This window comes from Diuraphis noxia, unplaced genomic scaffold, assembly GCF_037042655.1.
Source record: "Diuraphis noxia isolate RWA-SAM2 unplaced genomic scaffold, SU_Dnox_SAM2 contig0001, whole genome shotgun sequence".
NCBI classification, from domain to species: Eukaryota; Metazoa; Arthropoda; class Insecta; order Hemiptera; family Aphididae; genus Diuraphis; species Diuraphis noxia.
In genome coordinates, this window is record NW_028301711.1 from 76,683,834 (window position 1) to 76,702,638 (window position 18,805).

Sequence of the window (18,805 nt, forward strand, 5' to 3'; positions counted from 1 at the left end):
CATCGGTTTATAATTTTTTTGAAAATGTTCCGGGAGGTGGCGAAGCGATTCGATAGTATATTCGGAAAGCCAGGAAAATTCTCTACAAGTTAAATATGAATCTAGAGTTCACACGGGTTTAGGTTGAACAGCAATAAGCGCGGGAAAGGCCAGTGGACTGTATTTCAGACGATCGATCGGTACAGGCGGCCTTCGGTTTTTAATTTTTTTGACAATGTTCCGGGAGCTGGCGAAGCGAGTAGATAAAATATTCGGAAAGCCAGGAAAATTATCTACAAGTTAAATATGAATCTAGAGTGCACACGGGTTTAGGTTACACAGCAAGTAGCGCGGGAACGGCCAGTGGACCGTATTTCAGACGATCAATTGGTACAGGCGGCCTTCGGTTCTTAATTTTTTTTTAAATGTTTCGGGAGATAGCGAAGCGATTCGATAGTATATTCGGAAAGCCAGGAAAATTTTCTACAAGTTAAATATGAATCTAGAGTGCACACGGGTTTAGGTTACACAGCAAGTAGCGCGGGAAAGGCCAGTGGACTGTATTTCAGACGATCGATCGGTACAGGCAGCCTTCGGTTTATAATTTTTTTGACAATGTTCCGGGAGGTGGTCTAGCGTTTCGATAGTATATTCGGAAAGCCAGGAAAACTCTCTTTCAGTTAAATATGAATCTAGAGTGCACACGGGTTTAGGTTACACAGCAAGTAGCGCGGGAACGGCCAGTGGACCGTATTTCAGACGATCAATTGGTACAGGCGGCCTTCGGTTTTTAATTTTTTTTTAAATGTTTCGGGAGATAGCGAAGCGATTCGATAGTATATTCGGAAAGCCAGGAAAATTTTCTACAAGTTAAATATGAATCTAGAGTGCACACGGGTTTAGGTTACACAGCAAGTAGCTCGGGAACGGCCAGTGGACCGTATTTCAGACGATCGATCGGTACAGGTGGCCGTTGGTTTATAATTTTTTTGACAATGTTCCGGGAGGTGGTCTAGCGATTCGATAGTATATTCGGAAAGCCAGGAAATTTCTCTACCAGATAAATATGAATCTAGAGTGCACACGGGTTTAGGTTACACAGCAAGTAGCGCGGGAACGGCCAGTGGACCGTATTTCAGACGATCGATCGGTACAGGCAGCCTTCGGTTTTTAATTTTTTTGACAATGTTCCGGGAGGTGGCGAAGCGATTCGATAGTATATTCGGAAAGCCAGGAAAATTCTCTACAAGTTAAATATGAATCTAGAGTGCACACGGGTTTAGGTTACACAGCAAGTAGCGCGGGAACGGCCAGTGGACCGTATTTCAGACGATCAATTGGTACAGGCGGCCTTCGGTTTTTAATTTTTTTTTAAATGTTTCGGGAGATAGCCAAGCGATTCGATAGTATATTCGGAAAGCCAGGAAAATTTTCTACAAGTTAAATATGAATCTAGAGTGAACACGGGTTTAGGTTACACAGCAAGTAGCTCGGGAACGGCCAGTGGACCGTATTTCAGACGATCGATCGGTACAGGCGGCCTTCGGTTTTTAATTTTTTTGACAATGTTCCGGGAGGTGGCGAAGCGATTAGATAAAATATTCGGAAAGCCAGGAAAATTATCTACAAGTTAAATATGAATCTAGAGTGCACACGGGTTTAGGTTACACAGCAAGTAGCGCGGGAACGGCCAGTGGACCGTATTTCAGACGATCAATTGGTACAGGCGGCCTTCGGTTTTTAATTTTTTTTTAAATGTTTCGGGAGATAGCCAAGCGATTCGATAGTATATTCGGAAAGCCAGGAAAATTTTCTACAAGTTAATTATGAATCTAGAGTGAACACGGGTTTAGGTTACACAGCAAGTAGCTCGGGAACGGCCAGTGGACCGTATTTCAGACGATCGATCGGTACAGGCGGCCTTCGGTTTTTAATTTTTTTGAAAATGTTCCGGGAGGTGGCGAAGCGATTCGATAGTATATTCGGAAAGCCAGGAAAATTCTCTACAAGTTAAATATGAATCTAGAGTTCACACGAGTAGGGTAAAAAAGCCACTACTGGAACCACCGCCACCGCCACCACCACCACAGCCACCGCCACCGCCACCGCCACCGCCACCGCCACCACATCCCACCGTCACCGCCACCACATCCCACCGCCACCACATCCCACCGCCACCACATCCCACCGCACCTTGACAAGCCATAGGTGCCGCCGTCGGTACACCGCTCCCCGCCCCGCCACAACATCACACCGCCACCACATCCCACCGCCACCACATCCCACCGCTCCCTGCCCCGCCATAGGTTCCGCCGTCGGACGTGACCTAACCCACGGTATACATATATAAAACACTCATATTAGGTATACTTGATATAGTCTCCCACTACAGAACCGTTTCCCCACTATAAGTTATTATCCTCACCATACTCGAAACAATTAGTTAATAATTCAGTGTATGAACATTCAGTCTTAGTTTTGTTTTAACAGTGTCAAGTCGCGAGTTTTATAACAGTTTTATTATGGGTGGATCAATCAGTGAAATGAATCGGATGTACAAATATGTTGCGCCTACATCTCCGACTGAACTTATCGATTGCACTAATTTTACAATCGATTTTGAAAACCGTAAATTTTTAAACGTTGGTTTCGATTCAAAAGATGAGTTCAATATCGTCGTGCAAATAATTACACCGTCGCGCTATGTAAATATTTCTCCAGACTTCTTGAGGCGTATTTACTCAGTGATGGGCCATGTTTTATCTTACATTCTGGATACTACTGTACGTTATAAAAAAATTATTTTTTTGGAAGATGAATTTGTATTGCTCACGAGTATGGTATATAAGGGAGAGCATGTTTTGGTCATGGAGTCTAAAAAAATAGACGGATGTAGAACTATATTAAATCGAAGAGATCTTATGACAATTCAAGATTTAGAGAGCACAATTCTTGAAACCATAACAATGAAAATCGCCATCACACGACCTATTATTTTAAATCAAATCGATCAAATAACCGACTACCTTAAAACCGATTTTAATGTTGATAAAGCAGCGAAACTTGAAGAAGTAGTTTCAATAACAAAAGGAATTCATGCCGAATTAATCACAAGCCATATACCGAAAAACAAACAGAGTTTCATACATCAGATAAAATTACTCGCAACTGAACAGCTGGCAATCAAATGGATGGAAAAGCTGAATAACTCTATAAATGTATGAAAATTTATTTAAATATTTCGATAGTTAAAATTTTCGTATCATGATTACTTATTTTTATTACAGAATAAAACGGAAGCTTTTAACGTTGACATATCGCCACCAAGATACTCAATTTTGTCACCGTCGATTATACATGACGAAAACGATTTATCACAGTTACGGGTAATTTAAAAATTAAAAAAAAAAAATATTTTTCTCGAGTTAACCGTTATTTTATTTTTAGGGTGCTGACGAGGAAAGGGGGTTTCGAGAATACTTTTCAACACGTTCGAGTTTACCAACGAGGGCACCAATTCGGAAAATCAAACCTATGGTAATACACACATTATTTACTTGATAAACGGATATTGATAAATTTTTATTACAGGCTGTTGACGAGAACGATGGGCCGACTTACTTTAACAGATTTTCACCATCCCCACCATCTTTGTTTGACTAAACAGACGGCAAGTCTCAATCAACTCAGAGGAATACGAAATTAATTTTTTATTTAATAATATCTTATTAATGATGATAATAAATATTCTTTATATCATAACATGTGTGTTATTCATTTCGTTATACATATCCCCACCATAAAGGATAGAGTAGGGATTAATCCCCGCTCCACACGGCAGCACTGCATAAAACGTGTGACACGAGCATAGGACAAGTCAGTCGTAACCCGCTCTTCAAGAAGTGACAATTTGTGCGTTTGATCCATCATAATGGCTAGTCAACTTATCGACTGTTCGACTTTTTTCGTGGACGATAATATTCTTATAAATATAGGTCTAGATCCGGATTTTTTGTTAAATTGTGTTGTATGTATTACAAGTAACATGCAATGTGTAAAAATGAGTGTGGACTTATATGAATCGCTTAATGTATTACTTAAAAACATCAATTTTTCACTACCATCACATTTACTGTTAGAGGAGTTTAAATTGATGTCAATCGAAGAATGCAACGGCAACAACATACTGTCAATCAAATGTTTGCTTCAAGACCAGAATGTGCAGTTGACAAAAGGGAATGTTGCAAGGATCTTACAGTTAAGTGGTGCCATTGAAGAAGTTATTCAGATGAAAACAATGTACACACGGCCCACTGCATTGGATCAGGCATGTAAGATTTCAATGTTTCTCGGAAAGGAAATGCCGTTATCTAAAGATACAGCCATAACCGATGTTGAAGATTATTTGAACCGCATCGAAGTTAGGAAACTGAAAGAATGTATTCCAGTCGCAGGTACTTGCTTAATAGCAGATTTGAAAATCAAAGCACTCAAACAATTAGCAAGAGGCTGGTTATCTTATTCGGCAAAAATTGAGGTAATACAAACATATTTTTGCATATTATTTTATACTAAACAAAAACAATTTTTTTTTAGCCTGAAGTCAGCAGACCTAAGACAAGAGCATTCGTAGCACGTGAAAGGGAAATAGCAAGCCGTAGATTGAGTTTTGGAAAATAATTAATTATGTAATATTTTATTGTGACTTTGGTACATAAATAAAAAAAAAAAAATGTAATATTTTATACTTACATTTTTATTGTGGCTTTGGTCGATGATAATAAAAAACAACGTGATGTTTAAAAAATGTATTTTTATTTAAAAACTATTTACAATTTCCTTACATCGCCATTAAAAGGGTTATAAGTTATAATTTGATCGTGTAAAATGAGACAATAAGCTGCAGTCTTCGCTGGAATGGCTTTGCCTGTTTCGAACTCGATGCGTAAATCAACAGTCGACGATTTTACGTTGTCGTTTTGTCGTGATAAATCTACGACTATGATTGGTACGTATTGTTCAAAAATGGTTTTTGACAGTAGAGGCTCACTATATTCTCTATCGTAGTATGATTTTTGGAAATCTGTATATGCTTTATATAAAATGGCCGTAACGTTGTTTGTGAAATCTGAACGGAAATCTTCGTATGGATACACTTCAGAATTTAGATGTATTTTAAGGTTTTTCAGGTAACAGTGATCGAATCGTCCAGACGGATTAAATAAATTATTTTTTCGATCTGTTTGAAAGCCAATTAATGCAAATCTGGGTTTCTCGAGCAAACTGCTCGATTTAACCGTCCACGAATGAGAAGTGTTCTGAGGGAGAACCGGATATTCGCACAAGTCCCAATTTCTGAACGCACACGAGAGTTGTTTACGAGAGTCTAATACTTTTAATAGTTTTATTTTTTCTTTGTCACTCACCCTGATAACCGGCATCTTCCAAATAATTTTACTCAGCTCAATCACTACTTTTTTGAGTTTTTCTTTATTGTCATTCGCAGTGGTCTCGGAAACGTACAACGCATCAGAGTCCGTAGACGATCTGTTTAAAATGATTTGTTGGTTGCAGTTGAGTAGTATTTTTTTATAATCTTCACAAAATCCTAACAAGTGTTTGAGCGGGATACAACCAGCAAATTTGTTATTTAACGTGAAATTTTTATTTTCACTGACATTCATTTCTACGTCCCAAGCAGCATTTTTTAGATTGTTCAATTCATTCGGTGTGTGTGAGCAAAACCCTTTAAGACTCGATGATATTCCAGGAGATTTTAATTTTTGTATTTCAACACCGTTAATTTCATACCGGATTTCAGAAAACAAAAACGCCAAACCATTATTTGTAAAATTAATTTCGTTCGCATTAATTTCGTTCGCATGTGATGCAATATCTGCCGGTATATTTAATTTACCTTCAATATAGAGATAGCTCTCGCAGGGGAGAGTGTAAGCGTCCATATTTTGAATGGATATTCTAATTTCGTCGTTATTGGATAAAGCTGTCGAAGAATAGGGGAGGAAAGAGTGGTACTGCATTTGAGTTATTTTGCATTCATCTTCATATCCGCCGGCCACGTCCAAATACATGTCATCCATGATTATAGAACTTTTAAAGACCGTAGAAATGATAGATTGTTCTTTGTTAGTTTCTTTACAATCGGCGTACGTCTCGACGTATTAATCTTGTTAGTAGAACTGTAGCGACTCTTGATAGCATTTCTTTTTATATAGCTGTTGAACTTAATAGCCATTTTAATGTTTAATTTGTATACGAACTGTGATTGGCTCCCCTCTTAAATTGATCAAATTATTATCTTGATCTCTTAGTACTATATTCACTTTACTTATAGACGAAGAATTAAGCCGGTAGAAAACTAAATGTTTTGGGACTTCTATGATTTTATGTCCAGGCGGCGAAGAAGGGAAAAACTCGTGTATAGTCTGGCTCGGTATACCATTACTGAATGAACCAGAAATTAGATTGCAATCTATTTTTATACAGTTAACTTTCATTATGTTGACTATCCGTTCAGATTCGTGTAGTGTCTTGGCAGAATAAACTTTATTCTCAAACCCTAATATTTTCGATATATTATGTTCAATAGTGAAATCAACATCATGACTACACGTCATGGAGCATTTCAATGTGCTACCATCGGCCTTGAGTTGAAACAAAGTAACATGATTCGGTAATAGTTTTTGAATCATCGACTCCAAGTTAATTATTTCGTACGATCCCGTAGGTATAGTCACAGTCACACATTTTCCGAGTGAATCGTGAAAACCTATTGTATTGCAATCCGGTTCTACGTTTGGTATAGAATTATGTGTTTGCAGGCTTAAAAGACACAGCTGAGAGGTATTTTGTACTTCTAACGGCGGGAAAATATCACAAGACATTTCGCTGGAATTACCGTTTAATGTTATCGTGTACATGATAAAAATTTCAAACACAAATGACCACAATTATATGTGTTATAACGTTGATGCCTAGTGTAATTATATTGTATTTTACATCCGCTGAGGTACGATTGTAGTTCCAGTGGTGGTGGTAGATTTCCAAAACTGTCGTAATATTCTACTTGTTTTCCGATTTTCTTATACGCTACCCAATGAGTTCCGGTACTTTTTTCAACGTCCAAATTGATAACAGCCGATTCTTTATGCTTAGGACGTTTAGGTAACCTATCTCTGGAAAACACTCCGATGAAATGAGGTATTTTCATTATGTGCGCGTGTTTTATAATTTCATAATCGTACAAAGCTCTTTTGGGTAACGTAGTAATTAGTTTTTTTTCCTTTTTACGGTTTTCTTCACAGATTTATGGACTCCCTTTCTTTTATACGAACTACCTCCTTGTGAAGAGAGATATAGTCCTTTACCTTTCTCGATCTTATACGAGCCACCTTTATTAGGGGCGAGGTATAAACCTCTGCCCAAATGTGTAGGTTCATTTCTATTGAATTCGCTAACGGTCTTTACGACGTTAGCAATACCCCCCGTCAGCGCTCCGAGTGCGGATAAACCGGCAAAAATTGGTATCAGTGGTAACATTCCTCCAGTTTTCGGTAAAGGTATAACACGAGGTACCCGAGCTTTCTTGCTGTTTTTAAGAAATATTTTTTTAGCTGCCACAAAACATTTTTTTGTTAATTTCATCATGTTTTTTTCTTTCATATTTTTTTTTAATACATTTTTAGCTGCCTTGACTGCTGCGTTGAATCCACATCCAGCACCCATTTTTCGTTTTGCCTTCATGCCAGTAGTGACCAACCACGCTGCTGCCTTTTCTTTTAAATTAGAATCTTTTGACTTGAATCTATTCCAAGCCTGGTTTTCTAATATATAATCTGCTTTTTGACGATCAGTCAAAGAGTTGCTGTGATCATAAGCGATATCGTGTTCTTTACACAACGAGTCTAGGGGGTTGATACCTTTATCGCCGCGATCTAATCGTTTTTTCAATTTTGTACCTGGGCCGCAGTACTGATAACCTAAAATTATGAGTCGATTATATTGAATGTTATGTGTGTTGTATGGTTTATAATTACCCGGTAAATGAAGTTCAAATGGTAATTTGTTTATAAGAGTGTTCACGATACCTCCGCCTTTATTCTTGTTGTTTCTTCGAACGGGTGACATCGTGTAATGATTAGATTACAGAGATTACCCAAGTATTTATAATGAAGTTTGTAGATCAAGAAATAAAACTCACAGTGGAAAATGTCGACCCGCCTACGAGTCTCCAATCGAGGCATGGGAAGCTTTTACCGAATACTTGTCGTGCTTTAGTTGTCGGGCCTTCCGGATGCGGCAAAACAAATTTGATTTATGCTTTATTGACTAACATCAATGGTATACGTTTTCACAACGTTTATATATATTCGAAAACACTCGATCAACCTAAATATAAAATGCTTTGTGAAATTTTAAAAGATGTAGAGGGCGTTCAGTTATTCACTTTTCACGAAAACGACGAGGTTATCCCACCAGAAAAAGCATTACCAGATTCTGTTTTTATATTTGACGATATTTTATGTGAAAATCAAAATATCGTACGTTCTTACTACACGCGTTGTAGACACAACAATATCGACGTGTTCTATCTAGCACAATCATTCGCTCGCATACCCAAACAACTTATTCGAGATAATAGCAACATGATTATATTATTCAAGCAAGACGAGACTAATTTAAAACACGTTTATATGGAACACTGTTCGGGTGATATGAACTATTCTGAATTTAAAGAGTTTTGTACTTTGTGTTGGAGTAGGGGGAGATTTAATTTCGTCGTGATAAGTAAAGACTGTGAACGTGACAACGGACGGTATCGACACGGTTTCGACACATTTGTCGTTGTATAAAACAATGTAGTTCATTCTCAACCATGGAAGACAGAAGTGCAGTGTTGAACGAATTAGTTATTGCCAAGAAAAACATTAAACGTAAATTTGAAGCATTGAAAAGAGGCGAAGCTGATATTCAATCTTATGTAACGCAAACATTTAAACCAATAATCGAACCGTTGAACAAATTACAAAATTCCGAAGCCGGTAATAATGAAATTATAGCTGAAGGTACCCCATATATAGCATCCGATAGCCAGTCTGAAATTTTTCGTACATTAGAAGAAGAGGAAAAAGATAAAATATATGGTCCAAAAAAATATTCTAATGGAAAAAGCAAGTTAGGTCAAGAAGAAGTAAAATTCAAAAACAACGCAATAATTATCAAAGATACGTCTTATCAGCTAACGCCTGGACTTGTTGAGTTATTATGTTTCAGATATCCAATGCAATATACTGATAATGATTTAAATACATATAAAGAAATACTAATACAAACTTCAGCACATTTGACACAGGACGGTGCAAAAATTAAGAAAGGTGGTACAAAATATACACAAATTATTCGCAAGCTATTTCCATCAGGAATGGGAGTGAAATTACAAACACATGATTTAGTATATTGGAATGACCCAAATGAGCTGGTTGATAGGTTGCGACTTCTTTTAGCCTCTCAATCTGCTGGAAACACTGGGGTTTCAAACGAAATATTATCTATTTTTGAAGAACTGTACGAATCTGGTATAACAAGGAAAATACCAAATGTATAAACGAAACATAGCTATCGAACTTCACAGACCGGCTAGGAAAAATTATACGAGGCGAAGAGTAAATGTGTATGGAAAAAACGATTTGTGGCAGGCTGACTTGGTCGAGATGATTACACTTTCAAAGAAAAACAAAGGATATAATTATATTCTCTGTGTGATTGATTGTTTTACGAAATTCGCCTGGGCCGTACCATTGAAAACAAAAACAGGGTGTGAAGTGACCAAAGCCATGTCTACAATACTTGTAGATAGGTCGCCCAAACTGTTGCAGGTAGATAATGGCAAAGAATTTTATAATTCAAAGTTTGACATGTTAATGACTAAGCATAATATAAAAAAGTATAGCACATATTCCACGACAAAAGCCTGTTTTGTGGAAAGGTTTAATCGAACTTTAAAAACAAACATGTATAGAGAATTTACTGCTCTGGGTTCACAAGAATGGATATCAATTTTACCTGACCTAATCAATAATTACAACAATGCGAAACACAGAACGATTGGGATGACACCATTGCAGGCAGACGAAAATCCTTCACTAGTTACTTTGAAACAACGTACAATCACTAATAGAAAAGTAAAATTTCATGTCGGCGATAAAGTTCGAATAAGCATTCACAAAGGAGTTTTCACAAAAGGGTATTTACCCAATTGGTCAACAGAAATATTTACAATAGTAAAAATAAATAAAACAATACCACCAACTTATCAGTTACACGATTATAATGATGGCCCAATAGCCGGCTGTTTTTACACCGAAGAATTATCTAAAACCAATTATCCAAATGATTATTTAATTGAAAAAATTGTACGAAAGAAGGGGGACCAGATATATGCCAAGTGGGTGGGATTTGCCAATTCCCATAATTCATGGATACATAAGGACGATGTTAAAAAATAGTTTCAGTGGTTGTTCAGAAGTCAATCCGTTCGGTACAACGAATTATTATTATTTAAAAAATTCCATTTTATGTCACACCATGTCGTCGGCTATCTTGGACGTTCAGTGCATTCTCGGAGTCAACAACAAGTACTTTATCAAAGAAATGTCTATAGTAGATACTGAAACATGGTCCAACCAACACTGGATATTTAAACATACATCTTTAAAACAAGATGCAAAAAGTCGAAGCGTAAACAGTTGGCTGAAGCGTTTATATCACGGTTTAACGTTGGAATATGGTGATGTAGAGTATGGAGAAATACAGAAAATATTTCAATCGTTAAAATTCGATAGAGTTTACGTTAAGGGCTCTCAAAAACAACAGATTATCAACGAGTTTATGCCACATGCCACAGTATTCAACTTTGAAAATTTTGAATGTCCACGGATTTGTCAATTGAACGGAGAAACACTACCATGCTGTATTTTTCATAAGGATTTCAATCCAAAACAATGTACATTGTATAAAGTATTTGCATTAAAAAAATGGTATGTTAATAATTTTTAAGATTATAATTTTTTTTTTTCTACATTGTAAAATTACACTATATATATATATATATATTATATACATATTTTCAATTGATTAAAATTGCAAGTTTATAAATAAAGAAAAAAAAATATAATGAAGACTCCGTGTTTTTATTTGTTGTAGGCTCTCCATCATATTGAGTAAAACATATAATTAAATTATTATTTAATGATATATATTATATAGCTCAAGTCACTCGATTCTGTAATGACCATGAGCTAATGTGTTAATTCCATCTTCGAGCACATACCGTTTGTCGTCATAAGAATTCAGTGCGAGCTTTTTAGATAAGATAGTATGGATTCTATGTTTATATGATCGTATAGAATACATTTCTCTGAATGGATCTTGACCGATTTCATTAAACAGGCATTTCTTATGGTCTTCTAACGTCAAGTTATTTTTAATTACATGTTTTTTGACACCCTTGGCTTTGATTGTCTCTAAACCAGACACTGAAAAGGCATACGATTTAGCTCTAAGAGCTACAAACTCATCAATGAATTCCCCTTCAACTTCATCGGTGAACATCCCGGGAACCTTTTTTCTTTCTTCTCGATAGCATGGGTGATGTTTTGGTAAATTCGACGTGTCCATGCGATGTAATATATCGGGATTGGATGCGAGGTCATTGTAATAATCGTTTGTTACAACATCATATACGAATGAGTCTGAAAAAATTAATAATGTAATTGAATATTTAGTATTTATATACAAAGAATAAAAATACCTGTGTCCATGTACATTAAAGAAATATTATTCTTGTAATGTTTTTTCATGACATTATAATGGAAGTCGTACATTAGAGTTTTTGAAATATCTAATATAGCCATCCCGCATGCAATAGGTTTGTCAAATGTTATTTCTATGTTCTTCAGGTGTACAGCACACAAATTTTCACTATATATTGTGACGTCCTTAAACGTAGGTTTGTTAACAAGTTTTTGCATCCTCAAGGCGTCAGTGACGAGTTCAATTTTTTTGCGATTGCGTTTAGATTCCATCGTTTTTCCAAATATCTGTAAAAATAAATAAATAAATCATTACATATTAATAATAATAATAATAATAATTAGTTCTATCTTAACTTACGGCATTATTCATATGCTTAAAAAAATTTTCCTCGAATTTATTTTTTGCATTTTTTCTCATTTCTGTGTTCTTATCTATATACGGTGCAAGCCAAGCAGTTTGATTAAATTGTACGACTCTGTGTACCTTATCCACTACTAGTCCCGCCGAAATTGACTGTTTGAGTGCCATATAATGAACAACATAATGTTTCTTGACGTGGAACGTCGCAAATAATTTTGTAACATTGCTGCCATCAGGTTTTGTTCTTTCCGGTAAATAAGGTAAATCATTGTGCTCATCGTGCAAAGTATCGGGATATGACACATCAACATCGTAGATCAAACCCATATTTGAATTTTCATCCAGTTGTTCTAACAATGATAACGCCGAATTAACGTCGCCTTCATACCATTTAAAATTATTTAAAGGTAATTTTTTCTTCATAGACCACCCGTACAAATTGCATGCATCAATGTATATAATGTAATTATGTTCTTTATTGGAATCGTAACTGGTTGCGTCAGGATGATTAGCCTTTGAATATCGTTTGCTAGCCTGCGTCATTCCACCCCTGATTCCTTTCTCCACCGCGAGCAACATCGTATAATCAGATATTAACTCAATCTCGACTTTAGTATGTTTTAACATACATGCAAAAGAAAACCCTGGGGCAGTGTAATAATAAGCCGGGTCGAGGCCGTAAATTTTAAAACATAAATTTCTAAAATTTTGAAACACATCTGCCAGTATGAGGGTGTCAATTTTTAAATACAAGTCACTGTATTCACCCAGATTTTTACACTTAAATTTATCCCATACTTTAAGTGCATGTTCATAATCTTCGTCTGGAATGTGCTCATCCTGAAGCGAGGAATAAAATGTATGTTTGGCCGGAAGAGATGTTTCGTTTAGTTTGTCCCAATCGCTCAAATATTCATAAGGAAAACAACCTTTTCGCGTTGTTAATGGTAATTCATCTTTTGTGAATACTTTCGACGTTTCATTAAATTTGTCTTGACCTGCCGCAACTAAATCATTTGCCAAGCTGGACAAACTCGAGCTCATAAACCTCAACGAATCTATAAATCTAATACTAAACCGGTTATTAATATGTTTTGTGAATGAAATATACTTCTCCTCGCTGTTGGGGATGACTGAAATTTTTTTATTGTCAAACCAAAGTTGTCGAACGATAAAATGTGCATCGTAATTTGATAAATTATGAAACACACATGCCACAAAGTCCGGACGCTTCAGTTTAAGGTTGCACGAACTGCACAATGTACACCTAAACTTCCCAATTAAGTGACAATGATCTTCAACTTTAGTGACATCGTTTAAAACAAACGATTTATCGCACACCTGACATTTTGTTGCTTTAGAGTGTTTTAAAATGTCTTCCGCTGTCATCTTAATACTTATATTTGTACATAAAAGCATATCAATTCGATTTGCAATTTCGGTTACATCTTTCACGAATCGCAGAGCTATCGAATCGTAACTCGTATTTTCATTTCCTCTATAAACAATAGGTTTCCTAGGTATTTTAAATTTTTTCAACAGCGCTTCAGGAACGTTATTTGATACTACATGTATACAATAACTCATACAATTATGGTTTTGAATAAGCTTAGTGTTAGGACCTGCATTAGCATTATTTTTTTCTAGTATACTTTCAAAATCAGCGAATATTATGAACGGGTGGAACTGAGTATGTTCCACTTTATCAAACTTGACTTTTGTGTTAGGTGTTGGCATAATCGGCGAAATTGATTCATGATCCCCGCAGAATTGCTTGTGGTAACGCAGGCCCTCAATAGCGGTTTTTGCTGGTGTGTTGTTAAATTTAGATAAACATCTTTTGCAATACTCCGAATAATGTTTGTTTGACGTCATTTGATTATTAATAAGTCTCGAAAAATTGGTTATCAAACAGAAGTGATGTTTCGTGTTATTAGATATTAATAGCAAATCGTAGTGGTTATCTTTTTCCGTAGATGTTTTAAGGGGATATACGATAGTCATATCAGGTTTATTTGATGCATGTTTGTTCTGTATTGTTCGGGATCCGTTTTTTAATCCGTAAACATTAACTGAAACTGTCGGATTGAATTTTTCAAATTGTTTCTTTATGTCTTTATAGTTTACCGGATAAATTAAATGAGAAAAATCGTAGAGGTTTTCGAGATCGTCGTAATGTTTTCCTACTCTATGAGCAATGTGTTGATTGACATGTCTAGATAGAATTGAATATTTGAAACACATGTCATCGCTGTTTTGACAATTAATCACACACTTTTTTAATTTTATGTCATTCGGAAGTTGTATGTATGACGACCCTCTTAACGGAATATATTTATAGATACCTACTAGCAGCCCATCAATAGATTTAAGTGTAAGTCCACTGCCTTTTGACTTATACACTTCCTGTTCCTCCAGTAATTTATTATAATCTTGTTCTATTTGTTTGTGAATATCATTAGCCAGAAAAAATTCTTTTGCCGCAGTTTTGAAAGCCCTGTTTTCATCAGATTCGGGAATTTTAGGATTGTGGTATGTCGCTTCCAATTTCAGGTTGTATTTTATTTCGCCGTCAAAACTGTTAATTAACTGGATTAAATGTGGTTTAGTGTTATTTAAAAATGTTTTATAATTTAATAATTGGGTGTCGAAATTTCTTGTATAATATTCTCTGCATATCTCGTTTAAAGAAGAATTGATTAAATTAAAACCACCTTGTAAAACTTCTAATAATCTACGACGTTTTGTTCTTATATTATAGGTCGATGTTTCGGAATTATTAACTACATAAAAAAAAAAAATATATATATAAGTATAATATTAAAACTAAAAAGTTATAACTATAAATACCATCGTATCTCGATTGTTCAGGCACTGGACGCTTATGATTTCGCCTGGGTGTACCTAAAATAATTAATTGAATAAACGGGTCATATAACTAAAGATAATATTATACATACATACATTGGTTCGAAGAGCCAGGTGGTATATCCTCGACGTAAATATTATCAGATATTTCAATCATTCTAGACCGATCTGAAAAAACAAACAAATAAATATTGTCATAAAATTATAATATGTATCGTACTTTCAAATAAGCCACTTTTTTCGGCCCTGTCCAACGCTTCAAGACATACATCATCGTTGCCGTCATCAAACCCGTTGTTATCATCTATGTTAAAAATTTTAATTTAGTATAAGATCAAAACATTTGATATAATATACATACTTTCACTCAATCCATTTTTTTCGGTCTCATCTAACACTGCAATACAAAAATCATCATCATCTTCAAAGGTTGTATCATCTGCAAAATATAAATTATGTAAATTATTTAACTATAAATATGTATATAAATCATACTTGTAGTTGTAGCTGAAGTTGTAATTGGCTGTGCATTACTTGTAGCTGTAGTTGTAATAGTCTGTGCATTACTGTTTAAAATACCTAAAATGGAACAATACTGTTATTTCAAACGCGAATTAAATACTACTATCATGTACGTAGGGTTGTATATACTAAACCCCTTTTAACGCTCGGATAGCATATTTTATTATACGAGTATTAATTTATTAAGTGAAAAATAAAAATCAGTGTTATATGGTTGGAATATAGCGCGCGAGCGCGCGCACACACACACACGCTCGCGAGCGGTTGAAAATAATATAAGCATAGTGATAAAAATAATATTTTCACCGATAGAATCCTAATATTGTATAAAATTTACTCACCGTGAATACTTTTCATGTGTCGTTGGAGAGAATCGTTTCTAGTAAAATTATTTAGACAAATAGTACACGTAAATTGTTTAGTACTACTATGGTACTTTATATGCCTGAACAAAGCATCTTTCCGCGAGAAAACAGAAACACATTGATCACATTTAAACATTTTGAATTATTATTTCAATAAACACACCAGAGCGATATCACTGTGAAAACAGTACTAAATCAGTGATACTGTACAATACCCGTATATAACGAAGAGAGAGAAAAAAAAAATATGTCAGCATTCTCGTATTACCAGAAAAAAAAAAAAAAAAAAAAAAAATGCTTAATAGTGTTTTAATTTTTCATGAAACGTAATAGGTACTTATTATAAATCTCAGTGTAGCCTTGTCTCTCAGAATTGGTGCTTATAACCTCCAGTGTTTCATAATGTCTAATCAACTTATTGACTGTTCAACCTTTTTCTTGGATGACAACGTGTTTTTAAATATAGGGATCGATCCAGCCTCTTTAATGAATTGTGTTGTTCATATTAACGTAAATTCTCAACGCGTGAAAATGAGTACCGAATTTTTTGAATCGCTTATACCTGTTCTCGAGAAGAAAACGTTCATGGAGTCAAAGTATCTTCGTTCAGACGAAAACAAGGTCGTGTCGGTAGTCAAATGCCGTGTATCCAACTATTTTTCAATTAAATGCATACTCGATGACCAGTGTATTCAGCTGAGTGAAGAAAATGTATCTCGTTTATTGCACATAAAGGACAACATACAAGAAGTAATTAATACAAAAATAAATGAAATACGGGGTAAAGTATTACTACAGGCATGTGAAATTTGTGGAGCTCTCGGAACTTTAATGCCAATACCCAAGAATACCAAATTAGATGTATTGACAGACTATTTGCTGCACATCGATCCGGCGACAATCAGTGACGCTATACCAACAAGAAAGCCGTGTTTTGTAGCCCAACTGACACTTAATGCAACTGAACAGCTGGCAAGGGGATGGTTAAGAGCATCAGCCTTACCGGAGTAGTTTTATCCTGATGTCTACAGACCAAAGGCAATCATATCAAAAGAGAAATATAAATCAAGCCGTAGATTAAGTTTTTTTTTTTTTTAACTTGTATTATATAATATTTGAAAAAATAAAAAAAAATTCATTAAAATATCATTTATTATTACAAATCTTCATCCGATGATATGTTTGGAGAAAACACTTCTGACATTTCTTCGTCGTCACTACTATAAATAATTTAGATGTTAGAAAAAAAAAAAAATATTATAATAATATAAAACTCACGAAATAAAAAAAATGTTGTTGTTGTGTATTTTCTGTTTGGGCATTAGCGTCGGCTATAATCTGCTCTATCATCCAGAAAACATGGTCTAAATCGATTGGTGGTGGCGGTATGATTGGTTCAATACTAAACATCAAATATGGTTAATGAAATAATAGTAATAAATTATTACTATTATTTCATTAACCATATTATTAATAATAATAACAATGATAATATTAAACTTACGGCTGAAATAAGAAAGGAATATTGAATTCATTTTGAGGACGATTGCGACGATCGAATCCTAGTGTATTTATGAAAAAATTTAAAAATATCACTTTGAAATTAAACATCTTTTAATAACACAAAACCTTTTTAGTACAAATTACGACTTATACTGATTTAATAAGATAATGTTTCATTATTTTTAATTCATATTGAAATGGGAGGGATTTTAAGTGTTGGATATTAAAAAAAAAAAAAAATTATAGCAGCTTCTTTGTCTACCTGATGCACGTGTCGAATTGCAATTTTGAGTGTGCGAAAACATCTCGGTGGCATACTGTCACCCACACAAAGTCACAAATGCCTGCACACAATGCCGGCATGGACTTTGTGTCACCCACACACACACACACACACACACACACACACACACCCACCCACACACACACCCCGTGTAATAAAATAATGTAGACAAACATGGTCACTACAGTCATGTTAATCGAATCCACGGTACTGAGTATATGCATCATTTGCGTTCATCGTGAATACTTTTCATGTGCCTAATAATTTTTTATACACATTAAAAAATTTCAACGTTTCCAAGATTTTTTTTTAAAATGTCGTACAACAGTCAAGCATCTGATATAAACACACCTAACGTTTCAGCGGGCTTCATTGACTTTTTAGCGAATGGAGAGTTTGATGAAATGGCAAGTTTATTTATACATACGATATTATATATCTATATAAATCTATGTATATTTTTTAGCTATCAAATACACCGAGACGTGTGTTTTATGAACATTTATTAAGCCAGGAAGACAATATTTCTGTTGCCGAAGTTAGTATGACAAAATATTATTGTAGTACTTACCAACTTTATATTATGCTGTTTTAGGTTAGAAACGACGCTAGGCATAAATCTGACGATTGTGTTGGCCAACAACAAACAAACGGTATTATGTTCATTTTATTATTGTTTTATGCATTGAGTATACAAAATATGTACTATTATCATAGATAAACAAAATGATATCGACTTTTGGGGCTGTGAAGAGGCTGATGATATTTGTCTTGAAGCACTGGAAAGATTTGTCTGGGGTGAAGAATACGCAAATGATGAAAAATTACTACTAAAAGCTTGTATTGAATCTAATACCTAACACCTATTATATATTAATTGTTAAATAAAAAATTCATTATAATAAAAAAACTATACATATATATATATAACATGATTTATTAATCTATCAATTTTACATTAGAAAAATATATTATATTATATATTTTTGTAACCTTTTGCCTTAAACAAATATTGCACCTTTTCTTTCTCAAAAAAAAAAAAAAAAATAAAAAATAAAAAATATATACGTATTTATAAATCTTCGTCGGA

At 34.8% G+C, this 18,805-nt stretch overlaps 5 protein-coding genes across 5 annotated transcripts; 3 read left to right on the forward strand and 2 right to left on the reverse strand.

The window, feature by feature from the left end:
* Window positions 1-2,501: 2,501 nt before the first annotated feature.
* On the forward strand, window positions 2,502-3,741 carry LOC149061760 (uncharacterized). The gene is made up of 4 exons (XM_089217760.1): window positions 2,502-3,197; window positions 3,267-3,365; window positions 3,427-3,516; window positions 3,571-3,741. Exons 1-4 carry the CDS (start codon window positions 2,502-2,504, stop codon window positions 3,640-3,642), a joined length of 957 nt encoding a protein of 318 aa, XP_089073886.1. The 3' UTR covers window positions 3,643-3,741.
* A 55-nt stretch (window positions 3,742-3,796) lies between these two features.
* On the forward strand, window positions 3,797-4,705 carry LOC149061761 (uncharacterized). The gene is made up of 2 exons (XM_089217761.1): window positions 3,797-4,516; window positions 4,576-4,705. The coding sequence occupies exons 1-2, from the start codon at window positions 3,911-3,913 to the stop codon at window positions 4,657-4,659; spliced, it is 690 nt and encodes a 229-aa protein (XP_089073887.1). The 5' UTR covers window positions 3,797-3,910; the 3' UTR covers window positions 4,660-4,705.
* A 103-nt stretch (window positions 4,706-4,808) lies between these two features.
* LOC149061762 (uncharacterized) lies at window positions 4,809-6,080 on the reverse strand. The gene has a single exon (XM_089215106.1). It carries the CDS (start codon window positions 6,078-6,080, stop codon window positions 4,809-4,811), a length of 1,272 nt encoding a protein of 423 aa, XP_089071232.1.
* A 556-nt stretch (window positions 6,081-6,636) lies between these two features.
* On the reverse strand, window positions 6,637-8,211 carry LOC149061763 (uncharacterized). Its single transcript, XM_089217744.1, has 2 exons — window positions 8,037-8,211; window positions 6,637-7,979 (listed from the first exon to the last, which is right to left on the reverse strand). Exons 1-2 carry the CDS (start codon window positions 8,125-8,127, stop codon window positions 7,270-7,272), a joined length of 801 nt encoding a protein of 266 aa, XP_089073870.1. The 5' UTR covers window positions 8,128-8,211; the 3' UTR covers window positions 6,637-7,269.
* Window positions 8,212-18,029: 9,818 nt separating this feature from the next.
* On the forward strand, window positions 18,030-18,575 carry LOC149061764 (uncharacterized). Its single transcript, XM_089216179.1, has 4 exons — window positions 18,030-18,122; window positions 18,182-18,253; window positions 18,311-18,368; window positions 18,433-18,575. The coding sequence occupies exons 1-4, from the start codon at window positions 18,030-18,032 to the stop codon at window positions 18,573-18,575; spliced, it is 366 nt and encodes a 121-aa protein (XP_089072305.1).
* The last annotated feature ends 230 nt before the right edge of the window (window positions 18,576-18,805 follow it).